This window comes from Pseudophryne corroboree, chromosome 2 (genome assembly GCF_028390025.1).
Source record: "Pseudophryne corroboree isolate aPseCor3 chromosome 2, aPseCor3.hap2, whole genome shotgun sequence".
NCBI classification, from domain to species: domain Eukaryota; kingdom Metazoa; phylum Chordata; class Amphibia; order Anura; family Myobatrachidae; genus Pseudophryne; species Pseudophryne corroboree.
Window position 1 is genome coordinate 396,934,614 of NC_086445.1, and position 16,723 is coordinate 396,951,336.

The following is a 16,723-nucleotide window of genomic DNA, read 5'->3' on the forward strand; positions in this document are numbered from 1 at the left end:
AGGTGAATTAATTAGCACCTCTGTGATTTTAAGCTTCTGTGCTCAGCCATGGATACCCTTAAAACCTGGACCGTTTGGGTTCCTTACTGTATACTGTATACACAATAAATATTATTAAATTAAAAGACTCAAGCATTATACAATAAGGAACAAAATGATTGTATATAACCATATTTAAAAAGTCTTCAATACACCCAGAACTGGGACTTAACAGAAAGCCAGTGGACAATGGGGGTAATTCCAAGTTGATCGCAGCAGGATTTTTGATAGCAATTGGGCAAAACCATGTGCACTGCAGGAGGGGCAGATATAACATGTGCAGAGAGAGATAGATTTGGGTGGGGTGTGTTCAATCTGCAATCTAATTTGCAGTGTAAAAATAAAGCAACCAGTATTTACCCTGCACAGAAATAAAATAACCCACCCAATTCTAACTCTTTCTGCACATGTTATATCTGCCTCCCCTGCAGTGCACATGGTTTTGCCCAATTGCTATCAAAAATCCTGCTGCGATCAACTTGGAATTACCCCCAATGTTTCCAATAAAGACTTTGTAAAAACACTTTTACATTCAGTTGCATCATGGTGTTAATGCAATACACTATTACACTTTTGCATTGTGATACTATAAATGCAACCTTCTTAATCGGGTGTTACTATTTTGGTGAAATTCCAGTAATTGGCAAATAAGTTCATCATTTATAAGAAGTAATGGTAATGAAAGAGCTTGTGCTTGGTACCATTAATGCAGGTGGAGGAAGATGAGTAATTCCTCTGCAAAAGCACTGATCAGCTCCAAACTATGCTTGGCTGTAGTGGCGGAATTAGCATTGCATCAGGGCCCGCCGCAGTGAAGGGGCCATAGCATTACAGTAAGTCACACTTACTCATTTTGTGCTGCTGCCGCCCACCAGTTCATCCCTGCTCCGAGCTGCCAGCAGCTAGTCCCAGAGGAACTAGAGTGAGCAATGCAACTCAGCAGCTGGGGATGAACTACTGCCACTTTCCTGAGCGCAGTGACAGTCTGGCCGGAGGAAGAGTAAGGGCCGCGATCCCCTCTCCTCCCAGCTCCTCCCCCCTTCTCTACCTATTGCTTCGAACACGGGTACCTCTCTACAGGGAATCTGTCCTTGCCGCCTTGCGCCGGGGATCTCGTGACAGTCCCCAGTGTAAAACACAAAGGGGAGACAGGGCCAGGTAATGAAATTGTAATATACAGTATTATGCGCCCCACAGTAAATGTGAATGCCTCTGTCTGTCAATCAGGCAGGGGCGTTCGCAACGGCGGCAACGCTCCGTTTCCTAGACGGAGCGTTGCAGGGGCAGCATCAGTAAAACGGGGTTGTAGCAGCGTGAACAGGGGGCATGGCGTGGTCGGGCGGCTGCGAGACATCACACGTAGCCAGTCCGATCACAAAGATGGTGGCGGCCCTCCTGCCATCACACAATTTCAGCGAGGTCGCAGATGGGGGGTGGTGGGTAGCATAGTGGGCGGCCTTGCCCTGCGATGGGTGGCCACCAGCATACGCAAAAGGACTGTAAATTCTGCTAAAAAGCAGAATTTGCAATCCTTCCTGAATAGGGCCCTTTGTCCAGTTTCCAGTGTTGGGGAGCAAATGGTCGATTGTCATTTGCTCTCATCCATTACCATTTCCATTCCAACCAGCCAGATCTGGCAGATGATCTGCTATATAGCTGTATAGTGTATGAACAGCTTTACTGTCACACAAGTGCAGGATGCGTGGTTAGATGTGCTCAGTATCCAGCCATATTTACAGTGCACATGATGACAATTTTATAGATCCCACTTAGATGTTGATTGGGATCTGCAATTATTTTCGGTCCATATAAATTGAGCAAATTTTAACATGACATTCGGGTAGTGCACAATATTCTGGAAGGAGGGTTGGGCATGCGCCCTCACTGACAATAATGGGGGGCATGGGTGTCAATCGCAGCACTGCCGCGAAGCCATGACCCTTTTCAAATAGGTCACAACCCCTTTTTGGGGAGGGGGGGTGCGCACATTGCGCGCACAAGAGTCCTTCCTCATCGACTTTAAATGTTGGGAGGTATCGGTATAGGGGCCCATTTATCAACGCATTTTTAGCTATTTAAAACTCATTGCTGGTGCTCCATCCAATCAGCTCTAAACTGCCAGGTGTTTGAGAAATGACAGGAGCTGATTGGTTGGAGCATCATTTATCATACGCAACCAGTTTTAAATAGCTTTTTGGCAAATCCAGATTGACATTTAAAAATCTAATTGATATGGGAGGGTTATGGTGCCCATACACTTATGAGGTAATCGGTGCTATCCTTCGATTTCGACCACATCTGTGAGAGAAATCGAAGGATTATATGCACATTTTAGGTACCTTGAGATGCGAGGCGCGGGCACGCCGGTCGAATATCGCGTCTCAAGATATTATGTGCTGCACATAATATTTCTCGCATCGCAGTGCGATCGCATGTGGTTTTAAACCCACATGAGATATATCGCACTGCTATGTGCGATGGGCACCTGCCGGGAGCGGCCAGAGGCTGCTCCTACTCAGCGGTAACGTGCCCATCACGTGATTACCATGCGATCTATTGCATGATCGCATGGTAATCACTTTGGCAGTTCAGGTGCGATTTCATCGCACCTGAACTGCCGGTGCGATGCCCCGCGATGTCGCGCCGCTGGGCATCGCACAAGTGTATGGCCAGCAGTACACTTCCGCACTCTTCCCTCCAACATACCCCATTCCTCTCACTGCAGCTGTAAAATATATCACTGTTACATGAGAACCTCATACATATTGAAAAAAGAAAACTAATGATATTTACATAATAAAATTATTTCTGGCAAAGCTAAAAATGCACAAAACCATGTCAGTGGGTCTGAGGGTGTAAGGCACGGTTACTGCTTTGTTCTTACTTAAATAATTATTGCACAGTTCACTTGTTACCTAATTTTTATATTTTTCTTTATTTAGATATTACTGTTAGATGAAGCAACTGCAGCAATTGATAATGAAACGGACGCGCTGATCCAGGAAACGATTAATGATGCATTTAGTGAATGCACTGTGCTCATTATAGCTCATCGCCTTAATTCTGTTTTTCACTGTAATAGGATCATGGTAATGGACAAAGGAAAAGTAAGTAAACAGAGTCACATAAGAATAATACATTTTTGAGATTAAAGGTCACTGACAGAAGAGATTGCAGAAATTTTCAACAGCAAAACTGCATTGTGGGGGTCATTCCAACCCGTTCGATCGCTGCGTTTTAACGCAGCAGAGCGAACGGGTCCCTGCTGCGCATACGCCAGCGCTGTAGTGCGCCTGCGCATGCAGGACGGCCGAAGGCCGCAGCAGTACAGCGATCACCTCTGCCTGATTGACAGGCAGAGGCGATCGATGGGCGAAAGGGGGCGAAACGGCGGCGTTTGGCCGCCATTTCGTAGGCACGGGCCGGCCAACGCAGGCGTGGCCAGACCGAACGGGGGGCGGGCCGCAGCGGCTGCGTGATGTCACACGCAGCCGATGCGGGCTGGGGAGCGATGAGTAGCTCCCGGCCAGCTAAAGCTGCGCTGGTCGGGAGCTACTCCTGAAGTGCAAAGGCATCGCCGCTGTACGATGCCTTTGCACTTCTGCGAGGAGAGGCCGGACTGACATGCAGGGCGGACTAGCCCCCCGTGCTGGGCGTCCCCCCGCATGTCAGGGAATAAGATCATAGCTGTGCTAAATTTAGCACAGCTACGATCAACTCGAAATGACCCCCTGTGTCTTTTTTTTCATTATTACATTTTCACCCCCAACCCCACACCATCACTTCCCCCTTCATGTCAGGACTGGTTCTGATGCCTCCAGACCACGAAAGTAGCCCCATTTTTACCCCATCACCTCCTGCACCACAATTTATGCCCTTTACCCCTCCCCCATGCCAATTGCACAATAAAAAATAAGTTGTAATGACAAAAAAAAAAGAATCACTTGCCTCATTTGCCCAGCAGCCTAGAATGGCTCTCAAGGAAGGCTTGATCTTCAAGGGGAACCAGAATACTAAATGAACAGTTTGGATCCTTTATCAGGAACTATTTAAACTAGCAAAGTTGGTCAGTGACCTAAATAGTATTAAAGTATTCTGCTCCCCCAAGCAAGAGGCATTGTTTCTGCAGGCAAATGGAACAAAAAGCATATCCACAGCAGAAGACAGTGCAAATCAAAACCAAATAAGCATAGGCAGAGAGATGAACATAGCTATATATAGGAGTTGCACAAACAAAACTCTTAAAGCTATGTGTGCAAATGCTAGGATCTTAGGAAATACAATACCAGAACTAATTGCAATAATGACAGGGGTTGATCTGGATATTGTGGCTATTATGGAGTCATGGTGCAATGAAAGTCATGACTGGGACATAGCTATACCCGAATATACTTTATTTAGGAAGGGAAAAGTGGGAAGAATGAGAGGAGGGTAGCAATGTATGTGAAAAAGAAAGCATAAATACTACCTTAATACAAAGTATTAAAGGAAAAACGCAGGCCCTTTTGGTTACCATAAAAACAGTGGAAGAGGCGATACTTTGTATTGGGATGTTCTAGAGACCACTAAGTCCAGAAGAGGAACTAGACAGGAACCTATTGCAGGACGTCACTAAAATGGCACTAAAATGGCATTAAAATGAGAAGTAATAATTATGGGAAACTTTAATCTACCTGATGACATAAACTGGGAGGTGTCTGTCGCAAGTTTTACTAGGGACAGTCTGAATTCCTTGTGAGGAGCATCCCTCCAGCAATTGGTGAAGGAGAGGCAATATTGGACTTAAAACCTACAAATGGTGACAGAATATCTTACGTAAATGTGGGTGAGAACCTAGGATCCAGCGACCATCAAACAGTGTGGTTTAGAACAAAGGCCTAGAACAACTTATCCCACACAAAACAAAGGTTTTATATTTTAGGAAGGCTGATTTTGTAGGGATGGGGAAATATGTAAGCAATTATTTGGCAGAATGGAGAAACTTGGAATAAGTGTAGAAGAGCTGGGAAATATTAAAAAGTGCAATACTAAAAGTAACAGACCTATGTATAAAAAGGGTTATAAAGCACAAGGAAAAGAAAGACAGCATGGTTTTCAAAAGAAGTAGCAAGTATTGTGAAAGCAAAAAAGATGGCCTCAATTGCAGACTCAGAATAATACAGACACAGAGGTGTATCTTGTTAGACAGAAGGAAGCTAAGAAGGTAATGAGATGTGCAAAGGCACAAGCTGAAGACAAAATGGCCCAGTCAGTAGGTAAAGAGGGAAAAAACTTTTTTTAGATGTGTACATGAAAGGATAAAAAAAAAAGGCTGAATACCGTAATAAGACTAGAAAGTGGGAGTCTTGTTGAAGGAGACAATGGGGGTCATTCCGAGTTGTTCGCTCGCTAGCAGTTTTTAGCAGCCGTGCAAACGCTATGCCGCCTCCCACTGGGAGTGTATTTTAGCTTAGCAGAAGTGCGAACGAAAGGATTGCAGAGCGGCTACAAAATATTTTTGTGCCGTTTCAGAGTAGCTTCAGACCTACTCAGCGCTTGCGATCACTTCAGACTGTTCAGTTCCTGTTTTGACGTTACAACACGCCCTGCGTTCGCCCAGCCACGCCTGCGTTTTTCCTGGCACACCTGCGTTTTTCAGAACACTCCCTGAAAACGGCCAGTTGACACCCAGAAACGCCCTCTTCCTGTCAATCACTCTGCGGCAACCAGTGCGACTGAAAAGCATCGCTAGACCTTGTGTGAAACTACATAGTTTGTTGTAATAGTACGACGCGCGTGCGCATTGCGCTGCATACGCATGCGCAGAAGTGATGTTTTTTGGCCTGATCGCTGCGCAGCGAACGAATTCTGCTAGCGATCAATTCGGAATGACCCCCAATGTCACAAAACGGAGGTATTCAGCACTCCCCTGCCGCTCTCTTTTATATGTGCTGCACACTGAAGCACTCTTCATCATCTGGTGCCCTGCGCTGTCTGCCGCTGTGCTGTGTCTCCATTGCCAGTGCTCCCAGGCTATTGTCAGTCCCCACTGTACTCACCATGCCGGCAGTTCCCTCTAAAGCCAGTCATGGACTGAACCATGGCAATTCTGATCAGCTGACCGTCCAAAGACAAATCAAAAACCAGTTCACTGTCATGTGATCGTCACCTCCAATCAGCAGATATCCTGGGGTATAAATCCTGAATACCAGCACAGGCAAATCGCCAGTGTTTTGTTGTCTACCTGTGAAGAGCTCCTGACTCTCCTGTTGGATTCTAGGCAAGTGCAGTTTCCATCGGAAGGGGTGCTGGTAACACCGTTAACAGACTTATTGAACAAGTTACAGAGTAATCACAGAAAAGAGCAAATGTAGTCCCACTGCACAATAGTGGAAGCAAGGAAGAGTCAAGCAACTACCGATCAGTGAGCCTTACATCAGTAATAGGGAAACTGACGGAAAGAGTTGTGGATTATCTCAAATCCAGCAATATACAGGATCCCAAACACCTTGTACTGTATTTACTGTGGGGGAAGGGGATCATGTGAAACAAATCTTATGACCGGTGGAGTATCCCAAGGATCTGTACTTGGACCAGTGCTTTTTTATATCTTTATTGGTGATGTTGCAAATGGTATTGAAGAGAAAGGAAAGTATACACTTTTGCAGATGACACAAAAGTATGCAACAGGGTAGACACACCAGGAGGGGTAAAACAAATGATTGAGGACCTAGGTAGACTAGAGGAATGGTCAAGAGCATGGCAACTACAGTTTAATGCCAAAAATGCTAAAATGTTTAATGCATAAATGTTAAATATAATATTAACAACACAATAATGAAAACTTCAGAGAAGGAAAGGGATCTAGTCTTCACTATGTCAGGTGACTTCAGAGCAGGTAAGTCATATAACAAAGCAATGGCGAAGGCAGGTCAGATACTTAGAGACGAATCGGTATCAGAAAGAAGTAATAATGCTACTGCATAGGTCACTGGTAATGCCTCATTTAGAATACTGTGTGCAGTACTAGAGGCCTACATCACAAAACTTAACCCGGAAAAGACTAAGGGGTATATTCAACTGAAGTCGGATCCATTCCGACATTCATTTGTCGGAATGGATCCGACCTGGGCTATTCAATGCATTATTAATTCAACTTTAAAAAAAGTTGATTGAGATGCAGGAGGGGGGGAGACAGGGAAGAGACGCGGGCAGACGGGGGAGAGCAGCGCTACAGCAGCAGCTATATAGCCGCTGCTGTAGCGCTGCTCTCTCCCGTCTGCCCGTGGCTCTCCCTTGTCCCCCCCCCCCCTCATATCTCTGTCTCTCCCCGTCCCTCCTCTCCACGGCCCTGCATCACAGCCGCCACTCAATGCAGCGTCCACCCAGCTCCAGCAAGCGAAGTCTCGCTTGTTGGAGTCGGGTGGATGCTGCTGTGAGCGGCGGCTGTGACATCTTTCTGCTCTCCCCGTCTGGCTGCCCGCGGCTCTCCCCGTCACTGCTCCCGCATCCCACTCACTTTTACTTTTTTTAAAGTCGAAGTGAGATGGTCGAAAAGGGGGCCAAAACCTGTCGGTTTTGGCCCCGATTTCGACACAAGCACGTGGATTGGCAGCTATTCCGCCGATCCACGTGCTTTTCGACAAGTCGAATTCCTCGACTTGTCGAGTATATTGAATAGGTCGGAACCCCTTCCGAACTAAAAAAGTCGAAAAATGCCGTCTTTTCGACAGACGGCAGCTTTCGACTTCAATTGAATATACCCCTAAAAGTTCTTAATATGTATACAGTAGTTTGGAGTAGAGATGTGCGGCTTGGCTTGGCTCTCTTTATATTCAATTTTGTGGATAGAAACCGAACCAAAACCCAGTCCGGCTTTTGCGAGGAGATCTGAACTGAGTCTTGGTTCAGATCTTCCCGTGGTTCATAATTTGGTTTTTAAATCCAAATTTGTTTCTATTGATTTATATAAATTTTTAGAATTGATTGTCGATTTTGTATTAATTATTTTTTATTTTTTTACTGGACCAAAACATTTGAGGGTGGTTTTGCCAAAACCAAAACGTGATGATGAATTAGAACCAAAACTAAATAATGAAGCTCTGCACACATCTTTTGTTTGGAGCAGTGAAGAGAATAGGGTGACATGATATTAAGGGTTTTACTAAGGTACAGGAGGGAAACATTTTTGAAAGGAAGAGAATCAACAAAACATGAAGACATGCACTGAAACGGGATGGAAGTTGTAGGTTTAGGGGAAATGTGAGGAAACATTTTTTCACAGAAAGGGTAGTGGACATTTGGTATAGCCTCCCATCAGAGGTGGTAGAGGCTTTCACAGAAGAGCAATTTAAACATGCTTGGGATAGACGTAATGGATCAAATAAGGTTTGAGGTCACAATAAGGTAAAAAAAAACAAAAACGTGCAGAGTAGATGAGCCAAGTGGTTCTCATCTGCCATCAAATTCTGTGAGTTTCTGTGTGAATATTAAAACCATGGCCACTCTTCATTGTATACTTTTTCTATTGTATTTCTGCTTAGATTGCTAATGCAGAACATCCTCAAAGTAAAAGCTGAACTCTTCTGGGTAACGGCTGAGTGCACTATTTGGCCTGATTCAGAGATGGACACAGCTGTGTACGCTCATGCGTCTGTTACCGCAGTGGTGCCTGAAAGTTTATGCAAATGCTAGAATCAACCCTTCCCCTGCTGTACAAGTGTGCATCTGAGTGGGCTGAGACATCCACTTTCGGCGTCTCTGCACGCTGTAATACCACTGGTGATTCTTTGGATTCCACCATTGCTCACACCATCGACATTTGCAACAACCGTATGGCAGGTGCAGTTTCACCATCTAACTTTGGCTGCGCATCTGGGAACACAGACGCTTTCACTGACTCCCATACACTCCCATAGCATGCTCACGAGACATACTTTTATTGTGTTCATGTCTAGCCACCTCCCAGTCACTGCCCAGGAACACCCATCACTTTTCCAACCCATTCCTGATACCATCTATCCCAATTGCAACAGTATCTTTTTGTGTTTCATGCGCTGTATGCATTGTTGCTAAAAAATTGCGCAAATACGTTAACATTGGCGTTGCGTTAAGATTGCATGCAACTCAGAATCAGGGCCTTTTTGTGCTGGACGTAGCTTAGATACACATCCTGCTAGACACTGACAGCCAATATATTTGGCAGCACTCAACACAAGCTGCATGTTACTTGTCTATTTCTTGTAGTTTGTTGTATTGGACCACATACTGTACTGTACATCTATAACTCAAATTACTGGTCCACATAGAGAAACACAAATACTAGGTAATGAACCATTAAGTGTTTTACATGCATAAACATTATTATTATTATTATTATTATTATTATTATTATTATTTTTATCCCAAACAGGTGGCAATGTAGTTATTGATTTAGTTAAATCTTGCATGTTACCTGCCAATTTTTCTGAATAACATATTTAGAAATTCTACCATTTGTTCCAACACAATGATTCTCATAGAACTGCAGAATGCTATATATAGCATGCACCAGTATGAGTCATCTAATAAATCATCTAATAATCATTTTGTCTGTATGCAGATCGTGGAGTTTGACAAGCCAGCAGAACTTCTGTCAAGTGAACAGTCTACATTTCATGCCATGGCAATGGCAGGAGAAAGAACAAATTAAAGAATGCTAACTACAAGAAACTAACTGCAGCCTTCAAAGCACAGGCCTGAGTCCTTGACATAACTAGGCCAAAAAACAGTACATGACAATACTTGGTTATAAAGCTGGATTACATATAACAACACACTTGTTCTAAACATTGTAAATGTCTAGAACTTATGGCCCCGATACATCATAGATGTACTGGGGCAATGACCCGTTTCCCCGACGACAGGGATGGGGAAACGGGAATATTAAGCATGTTTAAAAATCCTGATTCCCCAGTGGCGAATTGGGCATTGTTAACATATCTAAATTTCCCTGATTCCCCGAAGGATCGCCAATCATCTCTGGCCACTGGTCGACGGATCAGTTTTGCGGATCAGCTGTGCTGGCAGGTTGGGAATTGGGCAGCCTGATGTATGGAAGCCATTAGCAACATTTCATATTGTCAGCTGGTAACATGGCTTAGACCAACAAACATAGCAATATACAGGCCGGTTAGCTAAATACACATAAGCCTAGACATTTAGCAGTACATATCTAACGCTGCATTACAAGCACTAAGGTTTAGCCACATTTAGACTTGCAGAACAATAAATATGTTCTAGATGTGCCCACAACTAGGCTTATAAAAACAGTAATATAGAGGAGACCTGGTACCTAGACATATCTGGTTACATAAATATCCTCAGATAGAACTATAAGACACGACCAGATGCTATGAGAATATTAGTGAACAGGCAGAGATGTACTGAAGGTAATAGCCTTGTGTATAATGCATAGGTTTTATAGTGGAACATCATCTTAAATATTTGTACTGTACAAATGGCTGGTTCTAGAAAACCTGGTGCTTCTTAGATTATTTACATTTTAAACAGCAAAATAGATTAATTGTTCAAAGCTATTGCATAAAGCAGAAGCAATGATGAATATATTTTTGAGCTGGACCTGCGGGGGTACAGAAATTGCTTTAAGAGTAGTACAATATGTCAAAGTTCACCTCGTCACCAGCTAGACTACACAGATAGAAGCATAGTTGCCAGCAATTTAAAATCATTTCCAGGGACACTTCACTGATGAGATGGTATCTAGGCATGTTACATGCAATACAGCTTCCCCAGACGATGAAGCACTGCAATCCCACACCAGGTCATGTTTATTAAATTACTGACATATTTTTATGTTTAAATAGTCCTTCTCAACAAATAATAAGCTATCCAGAGAACAATAGATGGTAAAAACCTCATCTATCAGAAAAGGAGGAATTTGTTGGTGCAGTTATATAACTACCACAATTTGAAAGGACTGTCTCACTACCCTGTGGTAGGTACGTTTGTGACTATTTGCTAAATGTTGGGCAATATATACCTTCAGCAGGTTCCTCAGGGGTACGCAGAAATGTCAGAGTATTTTTAGGGAAAAGGAGAAAGGCTGGGTGAGGGTTAGCCCTTAACAAGGCTCTGAGGGCATGACGACACACATTGTAACATGGATACACCCTTTATATGATGCAAACCAAAGCCCAGCAAAGTGCAGAAATGATTACAGCTCTGTGCTACACCTCAAACTCCAGTGGAATGATGACGATAAAGCAGAGAGTATAGGATGTCTGACAATGTAAATGTAGGTTGAAAAGAATATTTGTCATTTGTCAATAATATTAATAATTTCTAGTGAGATTATATGTAGCACATATGTGTATATACAGTGCTATCTCTCTGTTGGAAGATTTATTATTCTTACCAAAAAGTTCAGAAATTGGAAGAAACCAGTTAATTCAGAAATGAATAAAGCACCTGTCCATATTGTGGAACCTACTGTTAATCTCCTTGTAACTTTAGATGCGCAGCGGCATCATTTTTCTTAGTAGTGCTATTCAAGTAAGATTGTCATTCACTTTCATTGTATATATATATATATATATATATATATATATATACTGTATGTATGTATATATATATATATATATATACTGTATGTATATGTATACATATATATATGTATATAACAGCGCAAAGGTGCGGCACTCAAAACCACTTGTCAAGAAACCAACAGAAGCGGATTGCTTTACTACTACTTGTAAAGCAATCCACTTTTGTTGGTTTCTTGACAAGTGGTTTTAAGTGCTGCACCTTTGCGCTGTTATACATCTTGTATGTGAGGGCACCAAACCCAGCAGCATCAACTTTGTGGAGTGCCGGGTCTTCTGCATTGTTTGTGTATATATATATATATATATATAAAATTAATTTCAAGAACATACATTTATTTGGTGATTCTTAAGTTAAGCAAACTAAAAGGATATATTATATACAGATAAATAAGAAAATCAGTGCACCTTAGAGGAGTTAGCAAAAATATTTGCAGTCATAGGGTGACATTTATGAAAACTGTGATACAGGTAGGTGCTAAAAAAAAGTGCTATAATTGACAGCTGCCATTTACATGCTGCCCACCATTACTCATAGTGTAGAAAATGAGAGCTAAATACTGATTAATTGCTAAGGTTGGAGCACCTTTTCACATTTGTGCAAGCTGCAGAAATAGTGACACCTTAGTTATGCTGCCGATATGACTGGAGTCGTAAGCTTTCCCACTACTAGACAGCTGTGCATGACATTTCCCACTACTAGACAGTTGTGCATGACATTTCCCACTACTAGACAGCTGTGCATGACATTTTCCACTACTAGACAGTTGTGCATGACATTTCCCACTACTAGACAGTTGTGCATGCCATTTCCCACTACAAGACAGCTGTGCATGACATTTCCCGCTACTAGACAGTTGTGCATGACATTTCCCACTACAAGACAGCTGTGCATGACATTTCCCGCTACTAGACAGTTGTGCATGACATTTCCCACTACTAGACAGCTGTGCATGACATTTACCACTACTAGATAGTTGTGCATGACATTTCCCACTACAAGATAGTTGAGGATGACATTTACCACTACTAGACATTTATGCATGACATTTCCCACTACTGGACATATGTGGATGGCATTTCCCACTACTAGACAGTAGCTAGACTGTTGTGGATGTCATTTCCCACTACTAGACAGATGTGGATGGCATCCCACTCCTAGACAGATGTGAATGGCATTTCCCACTACTAGGCAGATGTGGATGGCATTTCCCACTACTTGATAGTTGTGCATGACATTTCTCACTACTAGACAGATGTGCATGACATTTCCCACTACTAGACAGTTGAGGATGACATTTACCACTACTAGACATTTATGCATGACATTTCCCACTACTGGACGTATGTGGATGGCATTTCCCACTACTAGACAGTTGCTAGACTGTTGTGGATGTCATTTCCCACTACTAGACAGATGTGGATGGCATCCCACTCCTAGACAGATGTGAATGGCATTTCCCACTACTAGGCAGATGTGGATGGCATTTCCCACTACTTGATAGTTGTGCATGACATTTCTCACTACTAGACAGATGTGCATGACATTTCCCACTACTAGACAGTTGAGGATGACATTTACCACTACTAGACATTTATGCATGACATTTCCCACTACTGGACGTATGTGGATGGCATTTCCCACTACTAGACAGTTGCTAGACTGTTGTGGATGTCATTTCCCACTACTAGACAGATGTGGATGGCATTTCCCACTACTAGGCAGATGTGGATGGCATTTCCCACTACTAGGCAGATGTGGATGGCATTTCCCACTACTAGGCAGATGTGGATGGCATTTCCCACTACTAGACAGATGTGCATGACATTTCCCACTACTAGACAGTTGTGCATGACATTTCCCACTACTAGACAGCTGTGCATGACATTTCCCACTACTAGACAGTTGTGCATGACATTTCCCACTACTAGACAGTTGTGCATGACATTTCCCACTACTAGACAGTTGTGCATGACATTTCCCACTACTAGACAGCTGTGCATGACAAATCCCACTACTAGACAGTTGAGGATGACATTTACCACTACTAGACAGTTGTGCATGACATTTCCCACTACTAGACAGCTGTGCATGACAATTCCCACTACTAGACAGTAGAGGATGACATTTACCACTACTAAACATTTATGCATGACATTTCCCACTACTGGACGTTAGTGGATGGCATTTCCCACTACTAGACAGTTGCTAGACTGTTGTGGATGTCATGTCCCACTACTAGACAGATGTGGATGGCATTTCCCACTACTAGGCAGATGTGGATGGCATTTCCCACTACTAGGCAGATGTGGATCGCATTTCCCACTACCAGACAGATGTGGATGACATTTCCCACTACTAGACAGTTGTGCATGACATTTCCCACTACTAGACAGTTGTGCATGACATTTCCCACTACTAGACAGTTGAGGATGACATTTCCCACTACTAGACAGTTGAGGATGACATTTACCACTACTAGACAGTTGAGGATGACATTTACCACTACTAGACATTTATGCATGACATTTCCCACTACTGGACGTATGTGGATGGCATTTCCCACTACTAAACAGTTGTTAGACTGTTGTGGATCTCATTTCCCACTACTAGACAGATGTGGATGGCATTTCCCACTACTAGACAGATGTGGATGGCATTTCCCACTACTAGACAGATGTGCATGACATCACACTACTAGACAGATGTGAATGGCATTTCCCACTACTAGGCAGATGTGGATGGCATTTCCCACTAGTTGATAGTTGTGCATGACATTTCTCACTACTAGACTGTTGTGGATCACATTTTTCACTACTAGACAGTTGTGCATGGCATTTCCAACAACTAGACAATTGTGTGTGACATTTCCCAATACTAGATATATGTGGATGATATTACCCACTTCTAGACAGTTGTGGATAGCGTTTCCCACTACTAGATAGATGTGGATTGCATTTCCCACTACTATGCAGTGAGTACAGAGACTGCTGGCAGTGCTGGGACTTGTGGAGACAGTGACTCAGACGGTATCCGGTCTTTAGGTCAACCCTGTCTAGGTTTACAATCATTAGGTCGACCACTGAAGGTTGACAGTGAGCAGGTCGACACATGCATAGGTAGACATGGCCATTAGGTCGACATAGTTGGTTGGGGAGGTTTCAGGACTTTTTCATATCTCATCTATCGAAGTGAGCATAGAGTTGGTTGGAAACCTTGTGGCGGGCATAGGGAGACACCGCGCCCAAAGCGAATACGTTTCAATTGTTGGTGGTCCCAGATGGAAATTCAGGTCAACACCCCCCTAAACCCCCTCCCCCACAAAAAACTGTTGACTCTTTGTGTGTCGACCTTGCCCATGCCGACCTTCCATACATGTTGACCTAGTCATGTGTCGGCTTTCAGTCAGTGTCGACCTACTCGCTATCGGCCTTCAGTGGTCGACCTAGTGACTGGCAACCTGGACAGGGTCGACCCAATGATCCACACCTGACTCAGACATCTGGGAGTGGGTCAGCTATTCAGCTGCACTGAATGAATCATTGAATCTGATCCATCTCCACTGAATCAGCATCAGTCTCACAGGCAGTCAGTGCTCAGTCAGTCAGAACTCTGGTAATGTGTCAGCAATTCAGCTGCACTGAATGAATCAGTAATGAATCTGATCCATCTCCACTGAGTCAGCATCAGTCTCACAGGCAGTCAGTGCTCAGTGACTCAGACCTCTGGGAGTGGGTCAGCTATTCAGTTGCACTGAATGAATCGGCAATGAATCTGATCCATCTCCACTGAGTGAGCACTGTCTCACAGTCAGTCAGTGACTCATATCACTGCTATTCAGCTGCACTGGATGAATCAGTAATGATTCTGATCCGTCTCCACTGAGTGAGCACTGTCTCACAGGCAGTCAGTGACTTATACCTCTGCTATTCACCTGCACTGAATGAATCAATAATGAATCCTATGAGTTTCCACTGAGTTGTATCAACTCAGTGTCACAGGAAGTCAGGCACAGCAGCAGCAGCCCTGACACTGAGCAGCATCACACTGCTCCCTCCCAGTGGGTGTCACCCAGGAGTGCTGCCACCCAATCACTGTGACTGACTGAGAGAGGCTACTGGGAGCTGTCTCAACACACCAAACTGTGAGTGACTCGAATCATTCCAACTTCTAAATGATTCGACTGACTGTGTTGAGACAGCAACTCAGTAGCCATCTCTACTAGACAGTTGTGCATGGTATTTCCCACTACTAGAGTTGTTCATGACATTTGTTCTACATCATCTACAAATACCTAGCTCATGATAGTAAATCCATAAGAGTTAATGCAGTGTGTATGTAGGGTGGTCAGCAAAATAGTTATTTTAATAAGCTGAATAATATAAATGGAAAAGTAATCAGTAAAATATTTTCCTATGTTTTTATAATTTATGTAGTCACACCATACTCTTTTTCTCTCAATACGTGTAAAATGTGTGTCCTGTAACACCAAAAACAGTCCTTACTTGTGCTGTGTTCTGTTACCAATATTTATGTGTTTGCTTTTGTTTACTTTTACTAACATATTCTTATACACCTCCTTTGAGATCTTGAATGATTAAATAGAACATTATGAAAATAGCTAAACTGTAATTGTGAAAACAAAGTAGCATTGTACTTAAAGATAGATCTCAGGTAGTTTGTTATATGTGCAATATAATGTAGTAAGCCTAATTATAAAAAGTTGTGTAAAACAACATGTTCTACCAGTTATGCACAACTAATGTTTGTATGTTTGTTACTAATGTGAAATAGCTACATTCAAGTGTATCTTCCTAGTAAGTCAATGTGATCCTGCCTCGTCAGGGCGGCAAGGTACACGATGGGAATCCAAAGTCTGCAGCAGAATGGACAACAGAAGATTCAAATGTTTTTTAAAGCTTCAGCTTAGTCCATTCTCTTGGCACTTTTATTAAATGACTATGAACAATGGGGCAATGGCACTGAGTAAATTACAACTATTTCTACCTTATATTTGAAATTTCCACATAGACCTGTAATGTGCTGTAAACTTCAAGGAAACTGCACATATATGAATCAGTTTGATAGACATAAAACCGCA

General features: G+C 43.1%; 1 protein-coding gene across 3 annotated transcripts in view; it reads left to right on the forward strand.

Annotated features, from left to right (window-relative positions):
• Window positions 1-11,606, forward strand: part of LOC135022950 (ATP-binding cassette sub-family C member 5-like) — a 220,705-nt gene extending 209,099 nt beyond the window's left edge. For 2 of the 3 annotated variants that reach the window (XM_063953357.1, XM_063953358.1), the window contains 2 exons: window positions 2,982-3,146; window positions 9,620-11,605. In XM_063953357.1, the coding sequence (XP_063809427.1) occupies window positions 2,982-3,146; window positions 9,620-9,709 (255 nt within the window). In that variant the 3' untranslated portion in view covers window positions 9,710-11,605. Of the gene's footprint in view, window positions 1-2,981; window positions 3,147-9,619 lie in introns of all 3 variants that reach the window. The other variant, XM_063953356.1, reaches the window with a different exon arrangement.
• The last annotated feature ends 5,117 nt before the right edge of the window (window positions 11,607-16,723 follow it).